The sequence below is a fragment of the Syngnathoides biaculeatus genome, chromosome 5 (assembly GCF_019802595.1).
Source record: "Syngnathoides biaculeatus isolate LvHL_M chromosome 5, ASM1980259v1, whole genome shotgun sequence".
NCBI lineage: Eukaryota > Metazoa > Chordata > Actinopteri > Syngnathiformes > Syngnathidae > Syngnathoides > Syngnathoides biaculeatus.
Genome location: NC_084644.1, coordinates 34,136,413 through 34,162,915, shown reverse-complemented (window position 1 = coordinate 34,162,915; position 26,503 = coordinate 34,136,413). Strand labels below are relative to the sequence as shown.

Sequence of the window (26,503 nt, the reverse complement as noted above, 5' to 3'; positions counted from 1 at the left end):
TTGTGGAGAAGAGGGTCACTTGGGAAGTTGAATTTGAGATTCACAATGCATTCTGTGCTTTTCGTTCTGGCTGTGGAAGAGTGGACTAAATTTACACACTGAAGAGTGTCCTTGAAGGTATCGGACATCACTTCCAAATGTGCTATGGAAACTTGGAAATGACATTTGACTGTGATTCTGTGAGAGTCCTGCGGGGTGTGCTCTGGGAATTTGGGGTTTTGTACCACCAATCTGTTTGGTTCACTCCCTAAATGCCAATGTATTTGTCATTATTTGGTTCATATTGGGGAATTCTATCCATTGAGTTTCAGACTCTACCAAGTATTAAAGGAAGAGTCTCCCCAAAATTCATATGTGCAATAAACCCCCTAATGTGAAGTAATATTATCATTACATATATTTTGGACATTTATTGAAAATAAAAAAATGAAAATAAAGAACATGTTTGAAATCCAAGGAAACTCCAGATAGGTGCCACCTTTCAGAGCCAAACGGGGAAGCAACATCCTTGACTCCACCCCTGACGTCTCCGCCGCTTAGCATTACAGACCATTCGTTCTAGCTAAGGCAAGATGCTGACTTGTTCCGCACCAAAACTGAGAAAACACACCCAAATTAACCTGACTAATTAACTAATTAACCTAATTAATCAACCTGACAGGATAAACCTGTGGCTGTCACAGTTGAGGCTCATTCATCTGCAGGGAAATCTGCACTGCAAGCGTGGCAAACGCTGATTGGCTGTCAGTTTTCCAGCCGGGGTCATTGGAATGTCTGAGCGAAAGAGGAATTTCGATAAACCTTTTCCAATTTAAAGATGTTTCTTGGTGAAATCTGTAGAAATCTGTAAAAGAAACACTGAACCGTCATCTAGTAACTTTTAATGTGTGCTCCCATTCCTAATAGTCTTGAAAAAGTCTTCCTTTCAGTACATGCTTTTGCACAAGATGTGGTTCTATAGCCTTCAACTGTCACAGACAGATTTGGCAGACATATTTGAAGAGATTTGTAGGAGAATGAGCACCTCTAAATCTGAGACCGTGGTCTTTGGCCAGAGAAGGGTGACATCCTCTTCCTGGTCGGGAATGACATCCTGCATCAAACACATTGTTTTTATTTGTTTTTTACAACTGGCAAAAGAAAAGAATGGTTGAATGAGAGACCATTTGGTGTAGTGTCTGCAGTGATGTGAACTGAAATGGTCTTAGAATAAAATGAGCCAAAAAGCAGAGTTCTCTATCAGTTTATCTTCCTTCTTGCACCAAAGGTCATGCATGAGCTATGGGTTGTGACTGAAAGAATGAGATCATAGATGCAAGTGGCCAAATGGATTTCCCGTTTTCCTTTTTCCACTCCCTTCTAAATAGGGGTAGAAGCTCAGTCATATGGTTGGGATCAGAGTAGAGCCGCTTCTTCTCCTCATCAAGAGGCCTGTGTATTCAATTAGATTACCTCCTGGGCAACTCCTGGTGAGGTGTTCAGGGCACATCCGACAGGAGGAGGTCCAGAGGAAGACCCATAAAGGAGAGTCTGTGTCTTTTGGCTGGCATGGGAATTCTTTGTGATCCCCCAGGAAGGAAGAAACTGGAAAGAGTGGTGTCTCAGTTTACATGCTAAAGCCACTAACACCTGAACACAATTCCCAGAAAACGGAAAGAGGATGGAAAGGTAGATCAGGAATAATGACCATAATCAAATTTTATAATGGTGGGATGGTGGCGTAAAACGTTGGCCTCACATTTCTGAGGACCTGGGTACATCATGTTCAGTTACATAAGTCTTGTAATGAACAATAATTTCAACCAACAAATTGAGGAAAAATGTATAAATTTAAATACAAATTTATAGTCTGTGGATGTTGTAATTAAAAACCACATTGTTAAAGAAATTCAATTTTAAGTGAAAGGGCAACACACCAGCTCTATAACATAGGCAGTGATACTGAAAAATAAACTGGAAAGTCCGTGAAAATTACTTATTGGGTGAAAGATTGTAATCAAATGATTCACACAACAGTGTATTTATTCATCCATCCACCCATCCATTATCTAATGCTTTTCTGGGTCGGGTTGCAGGGGAAGTAGCTTCAGCAGGGATACCCAGACTTCCCTTTCCCCAGCCACTTCTTCCAGCTCTTCCGGAGGGATCCCGAGGCGTTCCCAAGCCAGCTGAGAGACATAGTCTCTCCAGCGTGTACTGGGTCATCCCTGGGGTCTCTTTCCGCTGGGACATGCCCGGAACACTTCGCCAGGGAGGTGTCCGGGAGGGATCCGAATCAGATGCCCCAGCCAATGCGGAGGAGTAGCGGCTCGACACTGAGCCCCTCCCGTATGGCCAAGCTTCTCACCCTATCCCTAAGGGAGAGCCCGGACACCCTGCGGAGGAAACTAATTTCAGCCACTTGTATCCTTGTTCTTTTGGTCACGACCCACAGCTCCTGCCCATAGGTGAGGGTAGGAACATAAGATCTACTGGTAAATTGAGAGCTTCGCCTTTTGACTTAGCTCCCTCTTTACCACAACGGACCGATACAAAGTCTGCATCACTGCAGACGCTGCACCAATACATCTGTCGATCTCCCGCTCAATTCTTCTCTCACTTGTAAACAAGACCCCAAGATACTTGAACTCCTCCACTTGGAGAAGGATCTCATCCCTGACCTGGAGAGGGCACGCCACCCTTTTTTGACTGAGGACCATAGTCTTGGATTTGGAGGTGCTGATTCTCATCCCAGCCGCTTCACACTCGGCTGCGAATCGCTCCAGTGAGAGCTGGAGATCACGGCTTGATGAAGTCAACAGAACCACCTCATCTGCAAAGAGCAGAGATGCGATGCTGAGGCCACCAAACCGGACACCTTCTACACCTTGGCTGCGCCTAGAAATTCTGTCCATAAAAGTTATCAACAAAATTGGTGACAAAGGGCAGCCTTGGCGGAGTCAAACTCTCACCAGAAACGAGTCCGGCTTATTGCTGGCAATGCGGACCAAACTCTGACAGTGGTCATACAGGGACCAAACAGCTCGTATCAGGGGATTCGGTACCCTATAGTCCCGAAGAACCCCCCACAGGACTCCCCGAGGGACTACATCGAACGCCTTCTCCAAGTCCACAAAACACATGTAGACTACATCGAACGCCTTCTCCAAGTCCACAAAACACATGTAGACTGGTTGGGCGAACTCCCATGGAGCCTCGAGGATCCTGCCGAGGGTAAAGAGCTAGTCCACTGTTCCATGGCCAGGACGAAAACCACATTGCTCCTCCTAAATCTGAGACTTGACTTCCCGACGGTCCCTCCTCTTCAGTACCCCTGATTAGCCTTGCCAGGGAGTTTGAGGAGTGTGATCCCTTGAAAGTTGGAGCACACCCTCCGGTCACCGTTCTTGAAAAGGGGGACCAAAACCCCAGTCTGCCAATCCAGAGGCACTCTCCCCGATATCCACGCGATGTTGCAAAGGCGTGTCAACCAGGACAGCCCCACGACATCCAGAGCCTTTAGGAATTGCAGGAGAATCTCATCCACCCCCGGGGCCCAGCCACCAAGGAGGTTTTTAACAACCTCGGTGACCTCAACCCCAGAGATAGAAGAGCTCGCCTCAGCACATCCAAACTCAGCTTCCTCATGGGAAGGCATGTTGGTGGAATTGAGGAGGTCTTCGAAGTTATCTCCCCACCGACTCACAACATCCCGAGTTGTGGTCAGCAGCGCCCCGTCCCCACTATACACAGTGTTGACGGTGCACTGCTTCCTCCTCCTGAGACACCGCACGGTGGACCAGAATTTCCTCGAAGCCGTCCTGAAGTCATTCTCCATGGCCTCACCGAACTCCTCTGCCCGGGTTTTGCCTCATCGACCACCGAAGCTGCCTTCTGCTTGGCCACCCGATACCTATCAGCTGCCTCGGGAGTCCCACAGGCCAGAAATGCCTGACAGGACTCCTTCTTCAGCTTGACAGCTTCCCTCACAGTTGGTGTCCACCGACATGTTCGTGGGTTACCTCTAGTCCTTACAGCCAAAGCTCCGGTCGGCCGCCTCAGCCATGAAGGCGTGGAACAGCGTCCACTCAGATTCAATTTGGGCCAGCCACGTCGGACTGGCATCTTCCCCCACCATCGGAGCCAACTCGCCACCAGTTGGTGATCAATTGACAGCTCCGCCCCTCTCTTCACCCGAGTGTCCAATACATGCGGTTGCAAGTCCAATGACACGACCACAAAGTCGATCATCGAATTGCGACCTTGGGTGTCTTGGTGCCAAGTGGACATGAGAACACCCTTATGCCTGAACATTGTGTTTGTTATGGACAATCCGTGATGAGCACAGAAGTCCAATAAGAGAACACCACTTGAGTTCTGATCGGGGTAGCCGTTCTTCCCAATCACACTCTTCCAGGTGTCACTGTCATTGCCCACGTAGGCATTGAAGTTCCCCAGCAGACTGAAGGAGTCGCCAGAGGAGGGCCTCTCCAGCACTCCCTCTAAGGACTCCAAAAGGGTGGGTACTCTGCACTGCTGGTTGGTGGTTGGTCCCCTTACCTACAGGCAAAGGGAGGCTACCCTCTCCTCCACTGGGGTAAACCCCAACAAACCCCCACTGCCCAGCTCACATTGCACCCGACCCCTACGGCCCCTCTCACAGGTGGTGAGGCCATGGGAAGGGGAACCCATGTTACCCTTTTCGGGCTGTGCCCGGCTGAGCCCCATGGGTGCAGGCCCGTCCACCAGGCGCTCGCCTTTGAGCCCCATCTCCTGGTCTGGCTCCAGAGGGGGGCCTCAGTGACACGGGTCCGGGTAAGGGAAACCAAGATCCAATTTTTGTAGTCATCATCGGGGTTTTGGAGTCATACTTTATCTGGTCCCTCACCTCCCTGAACTCCTCTCCTTCAAACCTCTCCAGCACAGTGTCTCACCGGCTATCACTCGGTGGATCTACAACTTCCTGACATGCAGGACACAGCACTTAAGGCTCCTGATCCACACATACTTTCAGCACCGGGGCACCCCAAGGTTTTGTCTTCTCCTCTTTGCTCTTCTCACTCTACACAAATGACTGCACTTCGACATTTGACTGTCAATCTCCTGAAGTTCGGAGATGACACCACGGTCGTCGGCTATATTAAAGATGCCAGCGAGTCTGCAAATTGACAGAAAGTGGCGAGACTGGAGCTTTGGTGTGGTCAACACAACCTGGTGAAATACCCGAGAGGACTCCTTCACCTTTACATCTCTCACTGTTGGTGTCCACCAATGTGTTCGGGGGTTGTGCCACGACAAGCACCAACCACCTTATGGCCACAGCTCCAGTCGACCGCCAAAGCAATGGAGGCACGGAACATTGTCTACTCTGACTCAATGTCCCCCGCCTCGCCCGGGATGTGAGCAAAGTTCTTTCGGAGGTGGGATATGAAATTCCTTCTGACAGGGGAATCTGCCAGTCGTTCCCAGCAGACCCTCACAATACGTTTGGGCCTGCCATGTCAGACCTGCGTCTTCCACCACCATCGGAGCCAACTCACCACCAGGTGGTGGTGAGTTGACAGCTCCGCCCCTCTCTTCGCCCGAGTGTCCAAGACATGTGGTCGCAAGTCTGATGACACGACTACAGAGTCAATCATTGAACTAGGGCATCCTGGTGTCGGGTGGGACATGAGTTCTTCCCAATCATGACCTTCCAGGTCTCACTGTCATTACCCATGTGGATATTGAAGTCCCCCAGCAGAATGATGGAGTCCCCAGAGGGGGCCCTCTCCAGCACTCCCTCTAAGGACTCCAAAAAGGGTGGGTACTCTGCACTCTGTCAACCAGGTGCTTATGCACCAAACAGCAGTCAGGACCCATCCCCCTACCTCCAGGCAGCGGGAGGCTACCCTCTCATTCACTGGGGTAAACCCCAACATACAGGCCCCGAGCCAGGGGGAATTTAGTATACACACACCTGCTGAGCATCTCTCCCCGTGGGCAACTCCAAAGAGAAACAGACTCCTACCCCTCTCAAAAGGAGTGGTACCAGAGCCCAAGCGGTGCATTGAGGCAAGTCCGACTATATGTAGCCGGAACATCTCGACCTCACGAACTAAATCGCCTTCTCCCTGCCAAAGAGGTGATATTCCATGTCCCTACAGCTAGTTTCTGTAGCTGGGTTTCAGATCGCCAAAGGTCCTCGCCTTTGGCCACCACCCAGCCCACATTGCACCCGACCCCAATGGCCCCTCTCACAGGTGGTGAGCCCATGGGAAAGGGGACCCATATTACCCTTTCAGTCTGCTCCTGTTCGAACCCCATGGGTGCAGCCCCACCTCCAGGCCTGATCCACGTCCGGGCAAGGGACACTGAGATCCAATTTTTGCACTCTCATTGGGGCTTTGGAGTCGTACTTTGTCTGGTCCCACACCTAAACCTTTTTTTTTATCATAGGTGACCATACCAGGGGCATGAATCCCCAGACAACTTAGCTCCTAGGATCATTAGGAAACACAAACCCCTCCACCATGATAAGGTCCTGGCTTGAGTAGGGGATTATCGTACGTATACAGTGCCTTGTGAAAGTATTCACCCTCTTGAACTTTTCAACCTTTGGCTACATTTCAGGCTTCAAACATTAAGATATAAAATATTTTTTTTGTTAAGAATCAACAACAACTGGGATACAATCGTGAAGTGGAACAGAATTTATTGGATATTTTATACTTTTTTAACAAATGCAAAACTGAAAAGTGGAGCATGCAATATTATTCGGCCCCCTTGCATACATACTATTTAGCGCCACCTTTTGCTGCAATTACAGCTGAAAGTCGCTTGGGGTATGTCTTTATCAATTTTGCACATCGAGAGACTGAAATTCTTGCCCATTCTTCCTTGCAAAACAGTTCAAGCTCAGTGAGGTTGGATGGAAAGTGTTTCTGAACAGCAGTCTTCAGCTCTGCCCACAGATTTTTGATTGGATTCAGGTCTGGACTTTGACTTGGCCATTCTAAGACCAGGATAGATTTATTTGCAAAGCATTCGATTGTAGATGTGGCTGTTGGAAGATAAATTTCTGTCCCAGTCTCAGATCTTTTCCAGACTCCAACAGGTTTTCTCCCAGAATGGTCCTGTATTTGGCTCCATTCATCTTCCCATCAATTTTAACCATCTTCCCTGTCCTTGCTGAAGAATGGCAGGCCCACACCACTGTACTGTGATTGTTGTCCTATGGACAGACTCTCCCACCTCAGCTGTCGGTCTCTGCAGTTCATCCAGAGTGATCATGGGCCTCTTGGCTGCATCAGTCTTCTCCTTGTTCGAGGTGAAACTTTAGATGTACGTCTGGGACTTGGTAGATTTGCATAGGTGTGATACTCCTTCCATTTCAATATGATTGCTTGTGCTGTGCTCCTTGAGATGTTTAAAGGTTGCGAAATCTTTTTGCGTCCAAATCCGGCTTTAAAATTCTCCACAACAGTATCCCGGAAAGGCCCGGTGTGTTCCTTGGTCTTCATGATACACTATGCACTTTAAACAGAATCCTGAGACTATCATAGAGCAGGTGCATTTATACAGAGACTTGATTACACACAGGTGGATTTTATTTATCATCATCACTCAACATTGGATCATTCAGAGATCCTCACTGCACTTTTGGAGTGAGTTTGCTGCACTGAAAGTAAAGTGGCCGAATAATATTGCATGCCTCACTTTTCAGTTTTTTTGTTTGTTAAAAATGTATAAAATATCCAAAAAATTTTGTTTTACTTTATGATTGTGTCTCACTTGTTGTTGATTGTTGACAAAACATTTAAATTGTGTATCTTTGAAGCCTGAAATGATATATATCCATTTTCCTCGCCACTTATCCTCACAAGGGTCGTGGGAGTGCTGGAGCCTATCGCAGTTGTCAACGGGCAGGAGGCAGGGTAGACCCTGAACTAGTTTTCCAGCCAATCGCAGGGTACATGGAGACAAACAGCGACAGAGTAATTTAGAGTGTCTTATTAATGTTGGATGATTTTGTGATGTAGGAGCAAACCAGAGTGCTTGAAGAAACGTGAGCTCAATCTACGTAGATACAAGGGTTATTTGGCAAAAAAGCTCAAATCTAAAAAGATGCTAAGCGCGATTTATTGGTATTATTTTGCCTGTACAGTTATCCAGAAGCTTGACATTTACAGACAAACTGGGCAGGACCCGATTCCACTCTTAAATATTGAAAAATATACCTGACTCATATTTTATGGTGGCAGTAAACTTTGAATTTCAGCTGCTAACCTTAAACATCAACGACACTTCATGAGTTAAGAAAGCTATTACATGGGTGTTTGCAATTGGATTCACTGGATGTAGTAATGTGTCGGGCTATAATCCGGTCTCTAGGCAGAGGATGAAATGGGTATCCAATTTATTACCCAGTTACGGACAGCAAGGGAAGAGGCTTCTGAGGCTAATGTGGTCCTGATTGAGGAGCCGTGATTGAGAGAGAAGAGATTCTGTGCAAACTCAAAAATGACATGTAGGACAGCAAAACAAATGTGATTGAACAAAGAGATAATTAGAAGGCAAACATTTAAGGAAATCATTTAAATATCCCAACAATGCCAATGGGGACAGAATAGCCTGCCATGTGTAGGAGAGCAGAGTGCACACTTCTTGAAATGCTGTTTGTTTTGAAGTTAATATATTCAAATGTAACAAAGTGTTTTGGATTCATAAAGAACGATCATATTTGTGACAGTTTGACTTTTGATTAGAATCCACCACACGGGATAAAATTCAGGGGAGAAGAAATTTCATTAGCTCACAAACAACTAATGTGTTTTTCAATTATTATTTCAGTTGGAGCGCACTGTGAGCATCTAAAGACATGTTCAGATATTCCTGTAAAATGTATGAATGCATACATGAATGCAATTAATTGAGTAATTTATGAGATATTGATGATATCTGTCTTCATATGATCTTATAACAACTAAATATGGGGCCCTCAAACTACCCTCCTGAAATTTCAAAGTGACAACTACGATTGTGTTGTTTGTCTGGTGTTCTCTCTTGCCTCATGTGACATTAATTTTTGTAAATCATAATACTGCTTTTGTAGTTCAAAATGAAATCAAATATCGAATCACCCACATTCAAAATTGTGATACTCTGGATTTTTCCTTGAACGTTTTGTGTAGCCCTGCTTCCCTTTACTAGAAACAAAGATAAGACAAACATGGAATTAATGAAGGCTAATTTCACAGAACTACACACAAACAACAACTGGATACTTCTCAAGAAATGGGATAAATCACCATCTTAATAGCAGAACCTATAACCGTATGGCACTCCTCAAATTTTTTCCTATGCTTAATACTTTGGTGGTCCTTCATGATTACGTACAAAAATAAAATTTCTCGATGTCCCTCCCTTCCATCAATTCAGAGTCATATTGGAATCAACTTGGAATCTTGCATCCTAAGACAATGGACCTCATACATGAATCATTCTTAAGGACACATTTGCACTTTTCAATAACATTGTGGCATTCACCAATGGGTATTTTCTGAAGAACACTCACAACTCATTCATGATTGAACATTTTGTTGTTTTTCACATCATACAGTTGCATAATATAATAGGTATGGGATTTTAAATCCTACAGTGAGGAAAACAAGTATTTGAACACCCTGTGATTTTGCAAGTTCTCTCACTTTGAAATAATGGAGGTGTCTTTTCATCTTTGGTGCATTTCCACTTTGAGAGAAATAATTTTTAACAATATTCATAAATCAAAAGGTAGGATTTTTAAAAATAATTACATTTATTGACTGCAAAAGGATTTGAACCAGCCAATTCGGAAAAATTCTGGCCCTCAAAAACTTGTTAGTCCGCATCTAAAAAGTCAACCGAAGTAAGGTGAGGAATCAGCCCAGACCTAGACAGAAGGCGCTGGTCAATGACCCGAAGAGAGGTGACACCACTGATTCAAAGTTTACTGTGGGTAACAGACAAACTGTTTGGTTTAAAATCATGCATGGCACGGAAGATTCACTATCTTAAATCAGCACGTGTCCAGGCCTGTCTTAAGTTTACCCATTACCATTGGGTTGATTCAGAGAAGACATCGAAGAAAGTTGGATGACAACAAAATAAAACCAAAATAAAACTTTTTGGGTTTTAATTAGGGCAGCACAGTGACTCAGTTGTAAAGCATTGGCCTCACAGTTCTGAGGACTCAGGTTCAATCCCGGCCCCTCCTCTGTGGAGTTTGCATGTTCCCCCCGTGCCTGCATGGGTTTTCTCTGGACACTCTGGTTTCCTCCCACATCCTAAAAACATGCAACATTAATTGGACACTCTAAATTGCCCCGAGGCGTGAATGTGAGTGTGACTATTGTCTGTCTCCATGTGCCCTGCAATTAGCTGGCAAACAGTTCAGGGTGTACCCTGTCTTCTGCCCGATTACAACTGGTAGGCTCCAGCACTCTCGTGACCCTTGTGAGGATAAGCGCCTAAGAAGATGGATGGATGGATGGATGGATGGATGGATGGTACATTCACCGTGTTTGGAGGAGGAAGGATGAGGAAAATCATCCCAAAAATACCATCCCCACTGTGAAGCATGGGGCTGGAAGCATCATGATTTGGGGTGTTTTGGAACAGAACGACTGAACTGAATTAAAGAGAGGATGACCTGGGAGACGTATTGCAAGATTTTGGGGAATAACCTCCTTCCCGCAGTGAGAATTCTAACCCTCAAAGACCTGCTAGTCCGCATTTAAAAGTTCACCTCCACTCCATGTATTATCCTAAATCAGATGCACCTATGTGAGGCCGTTAGGTGCATAAAGACACCTGTCCACCCCATACAATCAATAAGAGTCAAACTTGTAATATGGCCAAGACCAAAGAGCTGTCCAAAGACACCAGAGACAAAACTCCACATGGCTGGAAAAAGCCTACGGAGAAATTGCCAAACAACTTGGTGAAAAAAGGTCCACTGTTGGAGCAATCATTGGAAACTGGAAGAAGCTAAACATGACGGTCATTGTTAATCGTAGTGGAACCCCATGCAACATACTGTATCACCTCGTGGGGTCTGAATAATCCTTAGAAAGGTGAGGAATCATCCCAGGACTACACGACCTGAAAAGAGCTGGGACCACTGTTTCCAAGGTAATTGTTGGTAATACACTAAGACGTCATGGTTTGAACTCATGCATGGCACGGAAGGTTCCCCTGCTTAAACCAGCACATGTCAAGGCCCGTCTTAAGTTTGCCAATGACCATTTGGATGGTACAGAGGAGTCATGGGTGAAGGTTTTGTGGTCAGATGAGACCAAAATGGAACTTCTTGATCATAATTCCACTAATCATGTTTGGAGGAAGACGAATGATGAGTTCCATCCCAAGAACACCATCCCGACTGTGAAGCATGGGGGTGGTAGCATCATGCTTTGGGGGTGTTTTTCTGCACATGGGACAGGACGACTGCACTGTATTAAGGAGAGGATGACCACGGCCATGAATTGTGATATTTTAGGGAACAACCTCTTTCCCTCAGTCAGAGCATTGAAGATGGGTTATGGCTGGGTCTTCCAGCATGACAATGACTCGAAGTACACAGCTAGGATAACTAAGGAATGGCTCTGTAAGGAGCATATCAAGGTCCTGGAGTGGTCTAGCCAGCCTCCAGGCCTAAACCGAATATAAAATCTTTGGAGGGATTTCAAACTCCATGCTTCTCAGCAACAGCCCAGAAACCTGGTTAATTTCAAAAAGATCTGTGCGGAGGAATCAGCCAAAATACCTGCTACAGTGTGTGCAAACAGGTGAAAATCTACAGGAAACATTTTGAGCTCAGTAAATGGAAACAAAGACTAATGTACCAAATATTAACATTGATTTTCACAGGTTTTCAAATTATGAATTTGCAGCTGTAACATACAAACAAATTATTCAAAAAAATTATATATATATATATATATATATATATATATATATATATATATATATATATTTTAGATTTAGTCTCTCACAATGGACATACACCAAAATGAAAATTTCAGACTCCTCTATGATTTTGAAGTGGGACAACTTGTAAAATCGCACGGTGTTCAAATACATATTTTGCTCACTGTATATATCATAATTATAAAGTGGCTTTAAATTAAAGAATTCTTCATTCATCTGACTTGGGCTATTTTAACAACCTTTCTTAGAACAAATGAAGAGCTGAGACGCAAAAGCAGATATATCCATTTTTGTTGCAGATATATCAATTTTTGTTGTTTCTCACAAAATGGATAAATCTGCTTTTGCGTCTCAACTCTTCAAATGTAATTCATATTAAAATGTGCATACATTTGTCCCAATAATTTAGTGAGCTACACCACCAGGCTGGATATAGGTGACAGTGTAAAAGTGTGGTATAAGGCATACCCCGCCCTCTCCTTTTGTTTCATATCAGTAATGCCGTCTTTGGACACCAGTTTGTTAAAAACGAGAATCCCAATTACCATGTTAACCTGCCAAAAGAAGAAGTGTACAATTAATACATAAATAGAAACATTTTCGCTTTTTGACAGCATGCAGAAAAATTATGATCATCAGAATGCAAAAATAAATACAGACATAAAAAAATAAAAATCAAACCCTATGCAAAGTTGTATCTACTTATCGCAAGACCTCAATATACTATGCGAAATGTAAATAACAAAAATATTACACACCCAATAAAAATTCTGAGATGAAAATTCATTACAATTCAATATTCCATAAAATTAACTTTTTCTCTGTTATAAATAAGGGAAGACAGAAATTGTTTTCATGATGAAAAGCATTGTGATGAAAAAAAAAACCAAAGGACAGGAAAAATGTACCAATACAAAAGAAAGTGCTTTTATGAGAAATCACTGACAGAAATAAAATCTCACCTTTTGAATGACTTGAGATTTTGGCAATATACTGTTCTGTGTCACTTATTATGTCATAACATAATGTTCACTTGTTTACTTTATGTAATGGTGATTGTGTTGTCATACATCATCTATTACTGTTACTAATAATAATTAATATGTGCACAACTGCCATTACAGGAAATAAGTTGTAATTTTTGTGATTTCAAAGCGATAGTGTTTGCTGCAAATTGTTCTAAAAAAATTACCATTACATTCCTAGTGAATGATGACATAAATATAGAATTTAATGGAAAAGCAAAATTTAAGCAAAATGACATTCATTTTCCAAATCTTAAAGTATTAATAACATATCGGTAAAATAGATGCTGCGTTCATACCGGACGTGAATTTGACATTTCACGGTATAATTACACAAAGTCAATACAAACGGCACAAGTTGGTGCGAAGTGGCACGAAGCGACATGTTAAGAAGTGACATGAATCAGGTGATCAAGCAAAATACCATACATTTACAAATACATCCCATCTGGTCACATCGAGAGTCATTGCAAAAGCACAATACCCACGATGTTGGGGTGAACGTTATTGGCCTTGCTCTTTTCGCCTAGTCTTTCTTTATTTTAGTGTTGAAAGAATTTTCAGCATTCTGTTTGACTGATCGACTGTGATCCTCTATAAACCTCTATTAAAATATTAAGAAATCATAGAGGAATCTCAAAAGGCCACTGCGACACAATAAAACTGTTCCGGCATAAAGGGGTGCAGATTTTCCATTATGCTTGATCTAACAGCCGAAAAGGACACACACACACACAAACACACAAAAACAGGATTTACAGACGTGCGACAAATACACGTGAAGCTGTGCTCCAAAAGCCAATCAGCAATGCATTGCACAGCTGCATAACCAACCACAGCTCATACAAAATCACTGACTGTATTCTTTTTTTTTAAACAAATTTATAGAGTATTAAAAATGCAATATAAAGTGTGATTTCTAGTTTGAAATGTAATATTATTACTGATAATTGTGGCCTGCAATCAGTCATTTAAGGAGATTGATAAACACGTGCTCAAATTAATTTGAAGCCAGCGCTGCACAGCATCAGGACTAGTCGGAAAGAATAAATGGCTACAATCTGTATGGAAGGAAATAGTCGTCCTGTTATTGATCAACTAAAATTCCTTTCCTTTTAGACAAATGGAAAAGATTTTGACTATGCGCCCAAATGTCATCCTCAATATTTTGGTCATATCAAAAGTTCAGGTCAGTGTCAGGTTTATTTTTGTACTCATTTTCAGTGAACAAACAGTTGGGTTAGCTGTGGTTGCATTTTATACATTGGCTCGTGGCCAACCCAATCTTGATGTGTCTAAATGATATTTCATGTGGCTCCAAATCCGTAAATGTGTGTCCCATATTTAGAGGTCAAAATGAGCCAATGAAACTTGAAACCTGAAACAATTTTTTGTGCTCCAGGATGCATTGGATTATTATTTTTTTTTTTTAATGGCAGATAGCTATGTTCATTTGTAGATTAGGTAAAATTACATGATTATTGTAGTCGTAATACTATGGTTTAATGATGTTATTTTCTATTCACAAAAAAATTGAGTGATCTATGTATGTCAAAAGTCCAAACACTTTTATACTGTCTGTATCAACTTATCAATCTCGGCAATCACGGTGAAGGCTCCGTCTGTGACATGGGGTGGCATTGGAGTTCTGTTGGCTTCCTGTTTGGATGATAACCGACCACTGAACAGGGGCGACAGCGGTGACTGATCATGGAATTGGATCATCTATGGCAGGGGTAGCCAACCAGTCAGAAATGAAGAGCCATATTTTTTACTGTTACCGCAAATAGATCTCCTGCACATGACATCACCATTTTCATGGCGCCATATTGCCGGTCAAACAGAGCTGCTCGACATTGTGGGAGGCATTGAACTGGAGGAGAATATTTACAATACCCGAGACCTGTTATGCTGTTGGTTGTCAGAACAGAAGACATATATTCAAAGGGATCATTCTATAGCATACCAGCTGAAAAGACCATAAAAGATCAATGGATTTCGGCAATTAAACGTGATGGCTGGTGCCCAACCAAATTCAGACGCTTGTGTAGTGATCACTTCATTTCAGGTAGGAATTATTCATAATCTCAAATTACCAATTAGTATCTATAATGACAAATTGACTCATTTGAAAACAATGTGTATTTAAAAAAAGAAAATAAACTATCTCTTGCAAAGAACGTTTACGTGTGGCAGCGATCCGCTTCCGTGTACGGAGGTGCCGTCTCAGTCCTCTGTCCCCCGCAATCATAGTTAATGAATGCGAGTTTGTGTAAAACCAGGGGTCATTAATTTCAATATTGGCATTTGTATTGAAAAAAATCTGAGTGACTCTATACGTGGGTTTTATTCTTGATTGAGAACAGATCCAGCAACCAAGTAGTTGTATGCGTCCAGACCTTTATACGCTTTCAAACTCTGCTGTGTAAATCTCGAAGCCTTACTCACTAGATATATGTGTAGATCCAATTGTCCAAGACTAGTGGAAGCGGGTTAACAGTCCACTTTCTTATCGGTGAAAACAATGACTTCCGCATTAAATATGGGTCCTCTATGCCAAGTGTCTCTAATTTTTCCACGTAACTTTGGTTATTATTACCTTCTAAATGTTTAACGTGTCAGATAGGTTGCCATACCACAAATAGCAATGGAGCGCATTGATAACATTTGGGGTGTATGGCTTAAGGTTCATGTTTTGAGCTGAGCCACCAACTCTCAAATTGAACACCAGATGTCGCCAAACAAAATTATACTTGATTGGGTCACCAGCACAGCAAAGATCTCTCTTATAAACGTAGCCTACCCACTTAGCTCCTCATTGCATTGCACACGTATACCAAAGTCAGTAACCTTATATAAGCCTGATTATTTTTCATATCTTTGTATTACATACATATATCGGGGTTAGCAACCTTAAGAACCCAATTATTGTTATATCTTTGCATTCACATCTTATTTCTGATGTAAAGATAGTGACAGGATGCAGCTGTCAGGTCACACCTAACGTTTTTCAAGATGGTTGCAGCATCAAGTTACTGAACAGGAAGCCCGTCACACTCGAATGACCACGCAGGATGTCGGGAAGCAGAAATAGAGTTCAACTATTTTTCCACTAGACTTTTAGCAGAAAATAAGATGCTTTCAAACAGCTTTGTGAAAAGAATATAACCTGTGTATGGCTGTCTCTCTCAGACAAGGCAACACATGATGAGCAACCAACTAAACCAAGCCTGAGAATGCATGAGAGAATTGACCCCTCCGTGGATATTGCGCAATCCGCGTCACTGACCAATCAGAGGCCAGAGATCTGCATAGACCAAAGCCCGTTTTTGCTCCCGCCATTTTCTCTGACAACATTGAATGGTCCAGTATAGGTTTAGTTAGCGTTTTATCGCGTATTTGGGTTAATTAACAAAAAATATGGTTAAGAGGTGTAGTCACGGACTTTGTAAGAGTGACGACAGGTATCCTAAAAGGCTAGTTGGTGGAGTTCGATTCGTACCCTTTCCAAAACCGAAGACCCAGTACGAAAAATGCCTTCGATGGATCAAACTTTGTGGAAGACCGCATCATCAACTAAATCCATCTAATATCAACCGGAACACATATGTTTGCACGAAGGTATGCCCTATATTTGATTTTCAATACATGTCTCGTATAAATGAATTCGAAGTTCTTCGCTAGAATAACACTGCTGCGTGTGAACGATTGCCACACTTATTCTTTGTTGAGCGATATTTAGCGATGATCGGACTGCACAAACGTATTGATTTCTTGCTGGCTCGCGGCCGAAGCTTAACCAGACTGTGTTTGCACGAAGATATGCCCTAAATTTGATTTTTAATCCACGTCTCGTATAAATGAATGAGACGTTCTGCGCTGGCATAACATTGCTACGCGCGAACGATTGCCACACTTATTCTTTGTTGAGCGATATTTAGCGATGATCGGACTGCACAAACGTATTGATTTCTTGCTGGCTCGCGGCTAGAAGCTTAACCAGACTGTGTTTGCACGAAGATATGCCCTAAATTTGATTTTTAATAGACGTCTCCTATAAATGAATGAGACGTTCTGCGCTAGCATAACATTGCTACGTGCGAACGATTGCCACACTTATTTTTTGTTGAAGGATATTTAGCGATGATCGGACTGCGCAAACGTATTGATTTTTTGCTGGCTCACGGCCAGAAGCTTAACCAGACTGTGTTTGCACGAAGATATGCCCTAAATTTGATTTTTAATACACGTCTCGTATAAATGAATGAGACGTTCTGCGCTGGCATAACATTGCTACGTGCGAACGATTGCCACACTCATTCTTTGTTGAGCAATATTTAGCGATGATCGGACTGCACAAACGTATTGATTTCTTGCTGGCTCGCGGCCAAAGCTTAACCAGACTGTGTTTGCACGAAGATATGCCCTAAATTTGATTTTCAATACATGTCTCGTATAAATGAATGAGAGGTTCTGCGCTAGCATAACATTGCTACGTGCGAACGATTGCCACACTTATTCTTTGTTGAGCGATATTTAGCGATGATCGGACTGCACAAACGTATTTATTTCTTGCTGGCTCGCAGCCAGAAGCTTAACCAGACTGTGTTTGCACGAAGATATGCCCTAAATTTGATTTTTAATACACGTCTCATATAAATGAATGAGACGTTCTGCTAGCATAACATTGCTACGTGTGAACGAATGCCACACTTATTCTTTGTTGAGCGATATTTAGCGATGATCGGACTGCACAAACGTATTGGTTTCTTGGTGGCTCGCGGCCGAAGCTTAACCAGACTGTGTTTGCACGAAGATATGCCCTAAATTTGATTTTTAATACACGTCTCCTATAAATGAATGAGACGTTCTTTGCTAGCATAACATTGCTACGTGTGAATGATTGAATGAAATCAGAAGCATGGCGTCTCTCTCAGTTAAGAATGTATTATATTTAGAATCTATAATATATTGTTGATTTGAATGAAATCAGAAGCATAGAGTCTGTCTCAGTTCAGAATGTATTGTATTGTATTTGCCATTTTTACTGTTTGTCTTACGTGAGCGCACGTGGCGTGACGTGACTTCAGGAGGCGTGGTTAAGTGCCCTGTACGGAGGGGGTCAATTGTATTGACAAGAATTTTGATACATTTATGCTATTGTTCAAAATTAGGGAGAAACCGAACGCGAGTTGTGATTATATTTTTCAAAGATGCATTTATTAATTAAAAGGAGAATGACAAAATTGAGTGAAGCTAAAGAGGGTATGACAAGTCAAGCCAGGAATGGCAAATGGGGCCCGACAGGATGAACCAAGGGAGGCCCTTCCCACTAGGCAGGATTCAGCCAACATTTTCCAGAATGTTCCACCAAAAAGGTATTAAAACCTTGGATACGGAAGTTCAGGGCTTTTTGTTCAGTTTTCGCTGAGAAAGAGACAAGGTCTTTCTATAGGTGTAATAGTCGTGTGGCAAGCTGGCGGGGAGAAGGAATTTGGCAACTTGGAGTGCTTAAATTGACAACTCTTTTTGAGATTGGGCGCAAGTAAAACTACTATAATAAGGTAATGGCAGGATAATACCAGTGATATTACGTGGTTACCTATGAAGGGAAAGTTGGCTTGACAATTTATCCGTAATCCCGAAAACCCTTATTATTAAATTAGGCTTCGAGCTATATAGGACTTGATCAACACTAACAGGCTCACTCAAAAATGTCTATTATCCCTCATTTCTGATGCTTTTAGACGCTTTGAATCTCACTTCATTTATATTGATTTTTGCTATTTTTATCATTTATCTTATCCTTCTTACCATCAATTTTATAATTTTAACCATTTTTACTTTTATTGATTTTTGTTCAATTAACATTGAATTTTGCCTTAACATCGCAACCATACCTCGCGTCTGTTGGGGATAACTGTAGAATGAATTTTATCTGAACAATTTTTATCATTTTAACCATTTTTATTTTTTTTTTATTTATGTTCAATTAACATAGAATTTTGCCTTAACATCGCAACCATACCTCGCGTCTGGCGGGAATGACTGTAGAATGAATGTTATCTGAACAATTTTTATCATTTTATTAAATTCTTAGAATTTCCATCTTCATCTATCTATGTCATTCTTATATTGAGTTATCTCATTATTACCATTCTACCTCATTAAAGATCCAACGTCATCGACATTAACATCATTTAGTCGTAAAAATTCTATTTTAATCAGTCACTCATTGATAATCTCCGGCTTAAGATAAAACAAATCCGTACGATCCTATTAAGGATTGTTAAATTTACTAGGTCAATGACAAGTGCAATCGATTCATAAGAGATGGAGCTGCTGTAAAAGCAGAGCGAACACTTTGTCACCTTGTTACTCGACAAGGTGGACAATTGGGGCAGACCGGATTGGCTCTGCAAAACTAAAGGCAGTTAGTACACCTTGGCGAATACATCTCGACACCGTTTTAAGAAGCTCCCGTCCTCCTGCACGCACGGCGTTAGAGTCGGCTGGGGCAAAGGGGTAGCTTAACCCTTTAACTGGAGAGTCGGTCAGGACATTTCTCCCGATTAGTCCTACGGATAAGCGGAATCTGACAAACGGTATCGGACAAACCTCTGGGCATCATGCTATAAGACATATTTACGTTTCGTCTCAATGGACTTAGCACTGAACAATGCTTTGTTTGACCGGCAATATAGCCAGTCACGTGATTTTGGTGACGTAGGTGCACAAGCTCTATAGGCCATATCATACACATCACATGTAATGCAACACTAAAATACTCACATGATTGGAGGTCTGAGTGCAAGTGTGAATCAGCAGGCTAATGTCTGATATTCTCTGTTCAATGGTGTGGCGGGACAGGTTAAAGTCTGATAACATTTGTTTAAGATTCTTTTTTTCAGGACACAAAATTTCAACGACATCACTGAGGCATTTTTTTTAAACAAATTACCCTTCAATGTTTGGATTTTTGGCCCTTCCACGGTTCCAACCCACTTGATATGATGCAAGCATTTGTCTCTGGATGCTTCATTATTATTCATAGTATTATTTAAACTGCATCTGCTTTTCTGTGTGATTTTTCAAAGTGACTAACTTATGACTGGGAAGTGAAGATTTGAAGTCATGAAATACAACAGACATCTGACACAAGGCTGGGAGTGGCTTGCTGTTGTTCTCAAACAAAAAACAACACAAAATATGACCTCTCCTGCTCTGGTAAAAATGTCCCTTGTTCTTCTACATATTTTCATTTAGCTGTGCATTTTTTCTGACATTCTGAGAGCAAAATTGGCAAATTATTTTCTCCAAAGATCACCACCCGACTGGGAACCTTTGAGCTTTTTTCATGGAATATGAAAGCCAGTTTTGCAGAAATACGGTGCTAATCTTTCCAACTGCAGTCACGTGACTGTGGTCAGGAGATGCAGGGGAGACGTACTCTCCGTGCCGAGGTCGTCCCGCTTATGGTTAACTCTTCCCTCTCTCGTTGCACAGCTGAGCTGGGTGGTGGGAACAGTAAAGCCACTATTCCCCGGTCGCCATCACGCCTTTTTTGTCCTTCTCACTCTCCCACTGACCAATCCCGTCTCACTCACATGGCCACGCACAGTACACAGATACTGATCTTGTTGTCACAATACCTGTAACAACCGTAATAAACTCAAGAAAAGTGCACATGGAAATACCGTAATGAACTTTACAGTATATGATATGCTTTCATGGGCTTACGAGAGCCACACGAAAGGAGGCAAAGAGCTGCATGCTGTGAGATGGCCACCCCTGGTCTATGGGGTGGAAGAGTGGGCATCGACTTAGTGTCCAGACAGATGCTAATCATCAATGGGGTGGAGGGTATTTTTATTTGATTTTTTTCTTGGGGGGTAACCTGTCACCAAATGGTCCACGGCCCACTGGGGACCACTAGCTTCTGCCCCTTCTTTTCTCTGCTACATGTGGTATAAATGAACATCCAGGGTCAAAGTTCAATAGGTGTCCAGTGTGAACGCAGCATAAGATGAAAAACACAAAGCCCTATCACTGCAAGGAGAAATTAGGGATTGAACGACTTCATATTTTTGTTGGGACGAGTCAATTCTTAACATTAAATAAGACCCAAGGACAATCTTATAGGATAATCATAAAGACTCAGAATTGTCTGGCATTTGACATGCTTGGTCGAGAAGGGGCAAAATCAACACAAAAACAGGCCAATTGTCTTTATGTGTGTACCTTACTAAATGATAGGTAACCTAGAGATTTGCAGTTCATTCTGAGAATCTATACTGGAATCTTGATTCCAAATATCAAGCGCTGGTAAAATGGCATAAAAGCAAAGAATTTTTGATTTGTTATTTGAAGTACTACTTTTACTATACCTTTATTTTTACCATTTTTTTAATATTTTCAGTTTTTTGCAACATCTATTTTTGAATTTGTATAATATTTAACATATTTTTCAGGACAACAAAACTATTTTAATTTATTTTTGTATACTATTGTATTGATACATATTTATGTTAAAAAGAAAACTTTTCATTTTGTTCTATTCAATAAATGCTCATCATTTTTGAGCTGCAACCTTATTGTGCTTTGAGTTTTGGTGCCCTGTGAGACTGAGCTTCACATTCTTGAACTGGGCAGATGCTACATTATATTGTGTTTTCTTTGTTACAGTAGGGCACGTGATGGATTTTCTAACTGAAAGGTAGCATGAATAATGCAGCTCGTCAGCTAGCGTTAGTGGTTGCCTTTTCAAATGGGCATGCTGAACACTTGTACATCCATTATACATTAATGTAGAAAGGTAATTGCCCCCTGTCCTGATTTTTTTTTTTTTTTTTGTTTTCACACAAAGGTTTCAAATCATCAAATCGATTTGAGTATCAGTCAAAGACAACCCAAGGAAATGTAAAATACAGTATACAAATGGCAATTAAATTTATTAAGGCACAACAAAATCCAAAGCTTTCTGACTCTCTGTTAAAAAATAATTGCCCCCCCAGACCAATTTTAAATCACAAAGAAACTGTGGGAAACCACAAATTTGTGGAAAGGTGAGTTTAATTCCACAATCTGAATCCAAATCTGATTGCCGCCATACTTGTTGAATCAAGAAATCACTAAATAGAATTTGTCAGAGAACATGAAGTAGGCTACAAGAGCTCAGGGACCAATGCATATTGCCAGGATCCCAAGAAATTAAAGAAAAAAAAATTAGAAAAAAATCATTCAAATCCATCAGTCTCAAAAAGGTTACAAAGCTATTTCCAAGTCTTTGGGGCTACAGTGAACCACTGTCAGAGCAATTATCCACAAAATGGAGATAATTGAAAACAGAGGCAAACCATGCCAGGAGTGGACAACCAACTAAAATTACTCCAAGAGTGCGACAGCGACTCATCCAGGATGTCACAAAAGAACCTCGCACAACATCTAAAGACCTGCAGATCTCACTGGCCTCAATTAAGGTTAAGATTCATGACTCTACCATAAGAAAGACACTGGCCAAAAGTGGCATCCAAGGGTGTTCCCATGTGAAAACCCCTGCAGTCAGCAAAGAATACAAACACTTGTCTCACATTTGCCAAAAAAAACCATCATGATGATCCTCAACACTTTTGGAGAAACATTCTGTGGACTGATAAGTCAGGCGTAAAAACAGCATTTGATAAAAAGAACGTTATGCCAACAGTAAAACATGGTGGTGGCAGTGTGATGGTCTGGGTCTGCTTTGCTGCCTCAGGACTAGGACAACTTACTGTGATTTATTGAACAATCTGCTGTGCACCAGAAAATCCCAAAGGAGAACGTCCGTTCATCAGTTCATCCCCTCAAAGTCAAGTGCTCTTGGATCATGCAGCAGGACAACAATCTGAATCACACCAGCAAGTGCACGGCTGAATGTCTCGAAAAAAAAAAACAAAATAAAAATTTTTGAATGGCCAAGTCAAAGTCCGGACTTGAATCCAATTGTGATGATGTGGTATGACCTTTAATGGGCAGTTCATGCTAGAAACCCCTTCAATATATCGACTCTGCAAGAGTCAGACAAAATTCCTTGAGAGCGATGTGAAAGGCTCATCACCAATTATCGCGAATGCTTAATTTAGTTATTGCTGCCAAGGATGGCACAACCTATATGGTGCAGACAGCAATTACTTTTTCACAGAGGGACAGAAAAGTTTGGATTTTGTATGTGTGTATGTGTGTGGGTGTGGTAAATAAAATTTAATTGTCATTTGAAAACTGCATTTTGCATTAGCTTGGGTTGTGTCTGAGTGACATTAAATTTGGGTTGATCATTTGAAACATTTGTGTGTGGCAGATATGCAAAAAAATAAACATGAAATCATCACTATATTTGAGGCAAGACTTGCATGCAGTATTTTAGTAGTGACTGCGGTAGTGGTCTCAATTAAAATAGTTCCACGGGCTTGAGGCACCACTGTTAGTTTGTGGCATGGACCCACCCCCTGTGAGTTTCAGCGAGCTGTCCATTCTATTGCATTTATTTGACTTCAAGTGCTAACCATCATTGCGGAGGGCTAAAGCCTAGATGTCGAGTAGTCAACTCGTTGGTTCAACCCCAAGGACATCCAGATAAAATAATTGGACATCTATAATGCCGAGTTACATGCCTAGTTACAATATAGTGAAAAAGGTTTGAGTTTTGAGGTAATTTTATGTAAAGTTGCTAAAAGGCAAACAGCAGAGAAAGAGAACAAAGAATACCAAAACTACAGCAGCAGCTGGTCCAACAAAAGCATAGAGAAGCCCTCCTTCCAGAGATAACCAGCAGCTACAAGAGAAAAGAGATAGATATGGATAGTATCATACAACTAGAGAATGCAATCCATGTAAAAATGGCATGTGAATACGGAATGGCTTATGCTGCAGTGAAATGTACTATTAATTGAATTGCTGAACTGTAGAATGTGAGACTTGAAGTCACAATGACTTGAGGCAACAATGGTGTGATGGAAGAGCAAAGTACAAAGTGGGAAACATGACAAGGTACACAAAAAAAGAGGGAATGAGTGAAGGAAATGGGTTACAAAACAACAATGTAAAAGTAATGTCAAGTAAATATGAAAAAGTGCTAGAAACATGAAACTACTCAATAGTTCACCTAAATATTTTAGATCAATATGCAGTACACAACCAATTATATACTGACAACTATTCTTACTAGCTTAGTGTTCCATAGCCTTTTGCCTTGGTAAAACCCACTGAGATTGCAACAACAAGAGCAGGGAGACCTGGGAAATAAAAAGGTGGTATTAAAATTTAAAGAATGAGAAATAATATCAAAAATTTAAACATAGGTAGATAAGAGGGAAGACTAACCCCAGCCAAGACAGAGAAAACGCTTGCGTATAATACGATTCCTGAGACGACCCGTCACTGCCAAGTATGACTGCCATGCTTCCGTCAGGACCCAACAGAATGATGACAGGAAAAAAAAGTGAAGAAACGCCGCTATTATGGTGCATAATACCTGGAATAGCAGGAAATTAAGCAGCAAGGGATTTATGTTTCATAAAGTCTTTGCTGTCATTATACAATGCCGTATGTCTTGCTTGTAATTTAAAATGAACATAGTTCTTACCTTATTTCTTGTTTGGGTCTGCCCAATGAGGATAAGGGCATTGGATGAAATTATTGAAAGGCAGAAGTTGATTAGAATGACAGATCGTTCAGACCGAATATACCTGCAGGAACATGAGAGGAAATAAAAATAAAACATGAGGTTTTCAATTGTTTCTATCATAACTGACTGACTTTACATATTCATCCAAATTGTTTCTCAGTCATTATTTTGTATGTGAAAACCCACATTTCTTTTGCAAATTTACTTTTATCTACATCATCAGTATCGACACAGTATCAGTCCTTGAATACTTCACCAGGGTCAGTGAATGGTAGATCAATATATGACTTTATGTCTCTTCCTTGTTGCTGATGAGATCTCCCACTGTTGTGCCATCTGCAGACTTAATGAATGTGTTATAGTTGTATGTCGATGTGGAGACATAATACAGCAGGGTGAAGAGGAGAAGGCTCAACACAAAACATTGAGGGCACCCCTGTTCAGAGTGAGGGTGCTGCATGTGTTGCTGCTGACACGTCCTGACTGCCATCTCCCTGTCCGAAATTCCATCAGCCAGTTGCCATCAGAGCAAATAATTGTATTGTTTTCAAATTACTGGCCTGTGTTCTTGGTAGTCTGTAGTAGTATCATGTTGTTGTGTGACATTTCCAATAAATCTGGGTGAGCAAAGGGATGTGTGTGAGAGGAGGGAATGATGACCTTGTGTATGATCTGGGTCTTTGATTTGTAAGATGTGGTTCTTTGCCTAACATGGTAAAAAAATGTGGCTCTTCATCTCTGACTGGTTGGCCACCCCTATAGTATAGAGCTATAGCTTCATGCTGTCCCAGGTCAGTGTCGGCACTTGGTACAGGAGAGAATGGAGTCTTGTGTGCATGGGTGCACTTGTGCGCCTCAAAGTCATCAAATTTTTCATTCACCACAGTTAATAGGGAGGTGGAGCTGTCGCAGTTTTGTGGTGAGGGTTTATAGTCTGTAATGATCTGAATACCTCACCACAGACCCCTGGTGTCAGTGCTGTCATTAAAGCAGTAGGCGTTCTTCCTGGAATCCTCCCTCTTGGTATCCCGGATGACACAGCACAGATAGGTCCTGGATTTCCTCAGGCCCTTCGCATTCCAAAAGCTGAAATTCATGTTGCAGACCTTCAGTGGTTTGTAAACCTCCCCCGACAGCCATGGCTTCTGATTGGCACTGACATTTAGTGTTGGTGACATCATCCATGCATTTGCTGATATGCGCAGTTAATAGTGTCTCTGTACTCCTGAAGAGTTGTAATGGAGTTGTAGGTGGACACCTCTTTGAAGATGGTCCAGTCTTTGGTGGGAAACCTGTCTTTAAGTGCCTCAACGACCCTGCTCGTCTCACGCGTACGTTTTTGCAAACTGGTTCAGAGAATTTAATATGTGGTATGTAAAAGGGGAATAGATTAACAGTGAGATGGTTTTAGGGGCCAAGGTCGAGGGGGGAAGGGCCTTGTTGGCCTCTCCAAGTGTGTCTCTAAGTCCAGAGTGTTGTTTATGAATGTTGGAAAGTCGGTGTTCGAGTAGAATTTAAGAAACACAGCAAAGCATTGTTGAAGTTCCCAGGTAGGATGAGGAACGCATCTGGGTAGACCATAACGTGATCACTGATATAATGGTACAGCTAATTTAGTGCCTCACTCCAGCTGTTTCTCAGGTTTGGAGGAGACAGACTCTCACAAGCAACATGGGAGTGAATTCCGTTTAGTAAATAAAACATTTCAGTGATTGTGAGTGTGGCTGTTTGTCTCGATGTGCCCTGCGATTGTTTGGCAACCAGATCAGGGTCAACCCTTCCTCCTGCTCGTTGACAGCTGGTATAGGCTACAGCACTCCCTGCAACCCTTGTGAGGATAATCAGCTAAGAAAATGGATGGATGGATATGGGGTGCTTTGTATAA

General features: G+C 41.9%; 1 protein-coding gene across 1 annotated transcript in view; it reads right to left on the bottom strand.

Annotated features, from left to right (window-relative positions):
• LOC133500796 (adhesion G protein-coupled receptor B1-like) overlaps positions 1–26,503 on the bottom strand; it is a 326,242-nt gene that overhangs the window by 51,646 nt on the left and 248,093 nt on the right. The window contains exons 19-23 of the mRNA XM_061819933.1: positions 24,577–24,679; positions 24,315–24,465; positions 24,157–24,226; positions 23,700–23,766; positions 12,400–12,485 (exon numbers count right to left, since the gene is read on the bottom strand). Of these exons, the coding sequence (XP_061675917.1) occupies positions 12,400–12,485; positions 23,700–23,766; positions 24,157–24,226; positions 24,315–24,465; positions 24,577–24,679 (477 nt within the window). The remainder of the gene's footprint in view (positions 1–12,399; positions 12,486–23,699; positions 23,767–24,156; positions 24,227–24,314; positions 24,466–24,576; positions 24,680–26,503) is intronic.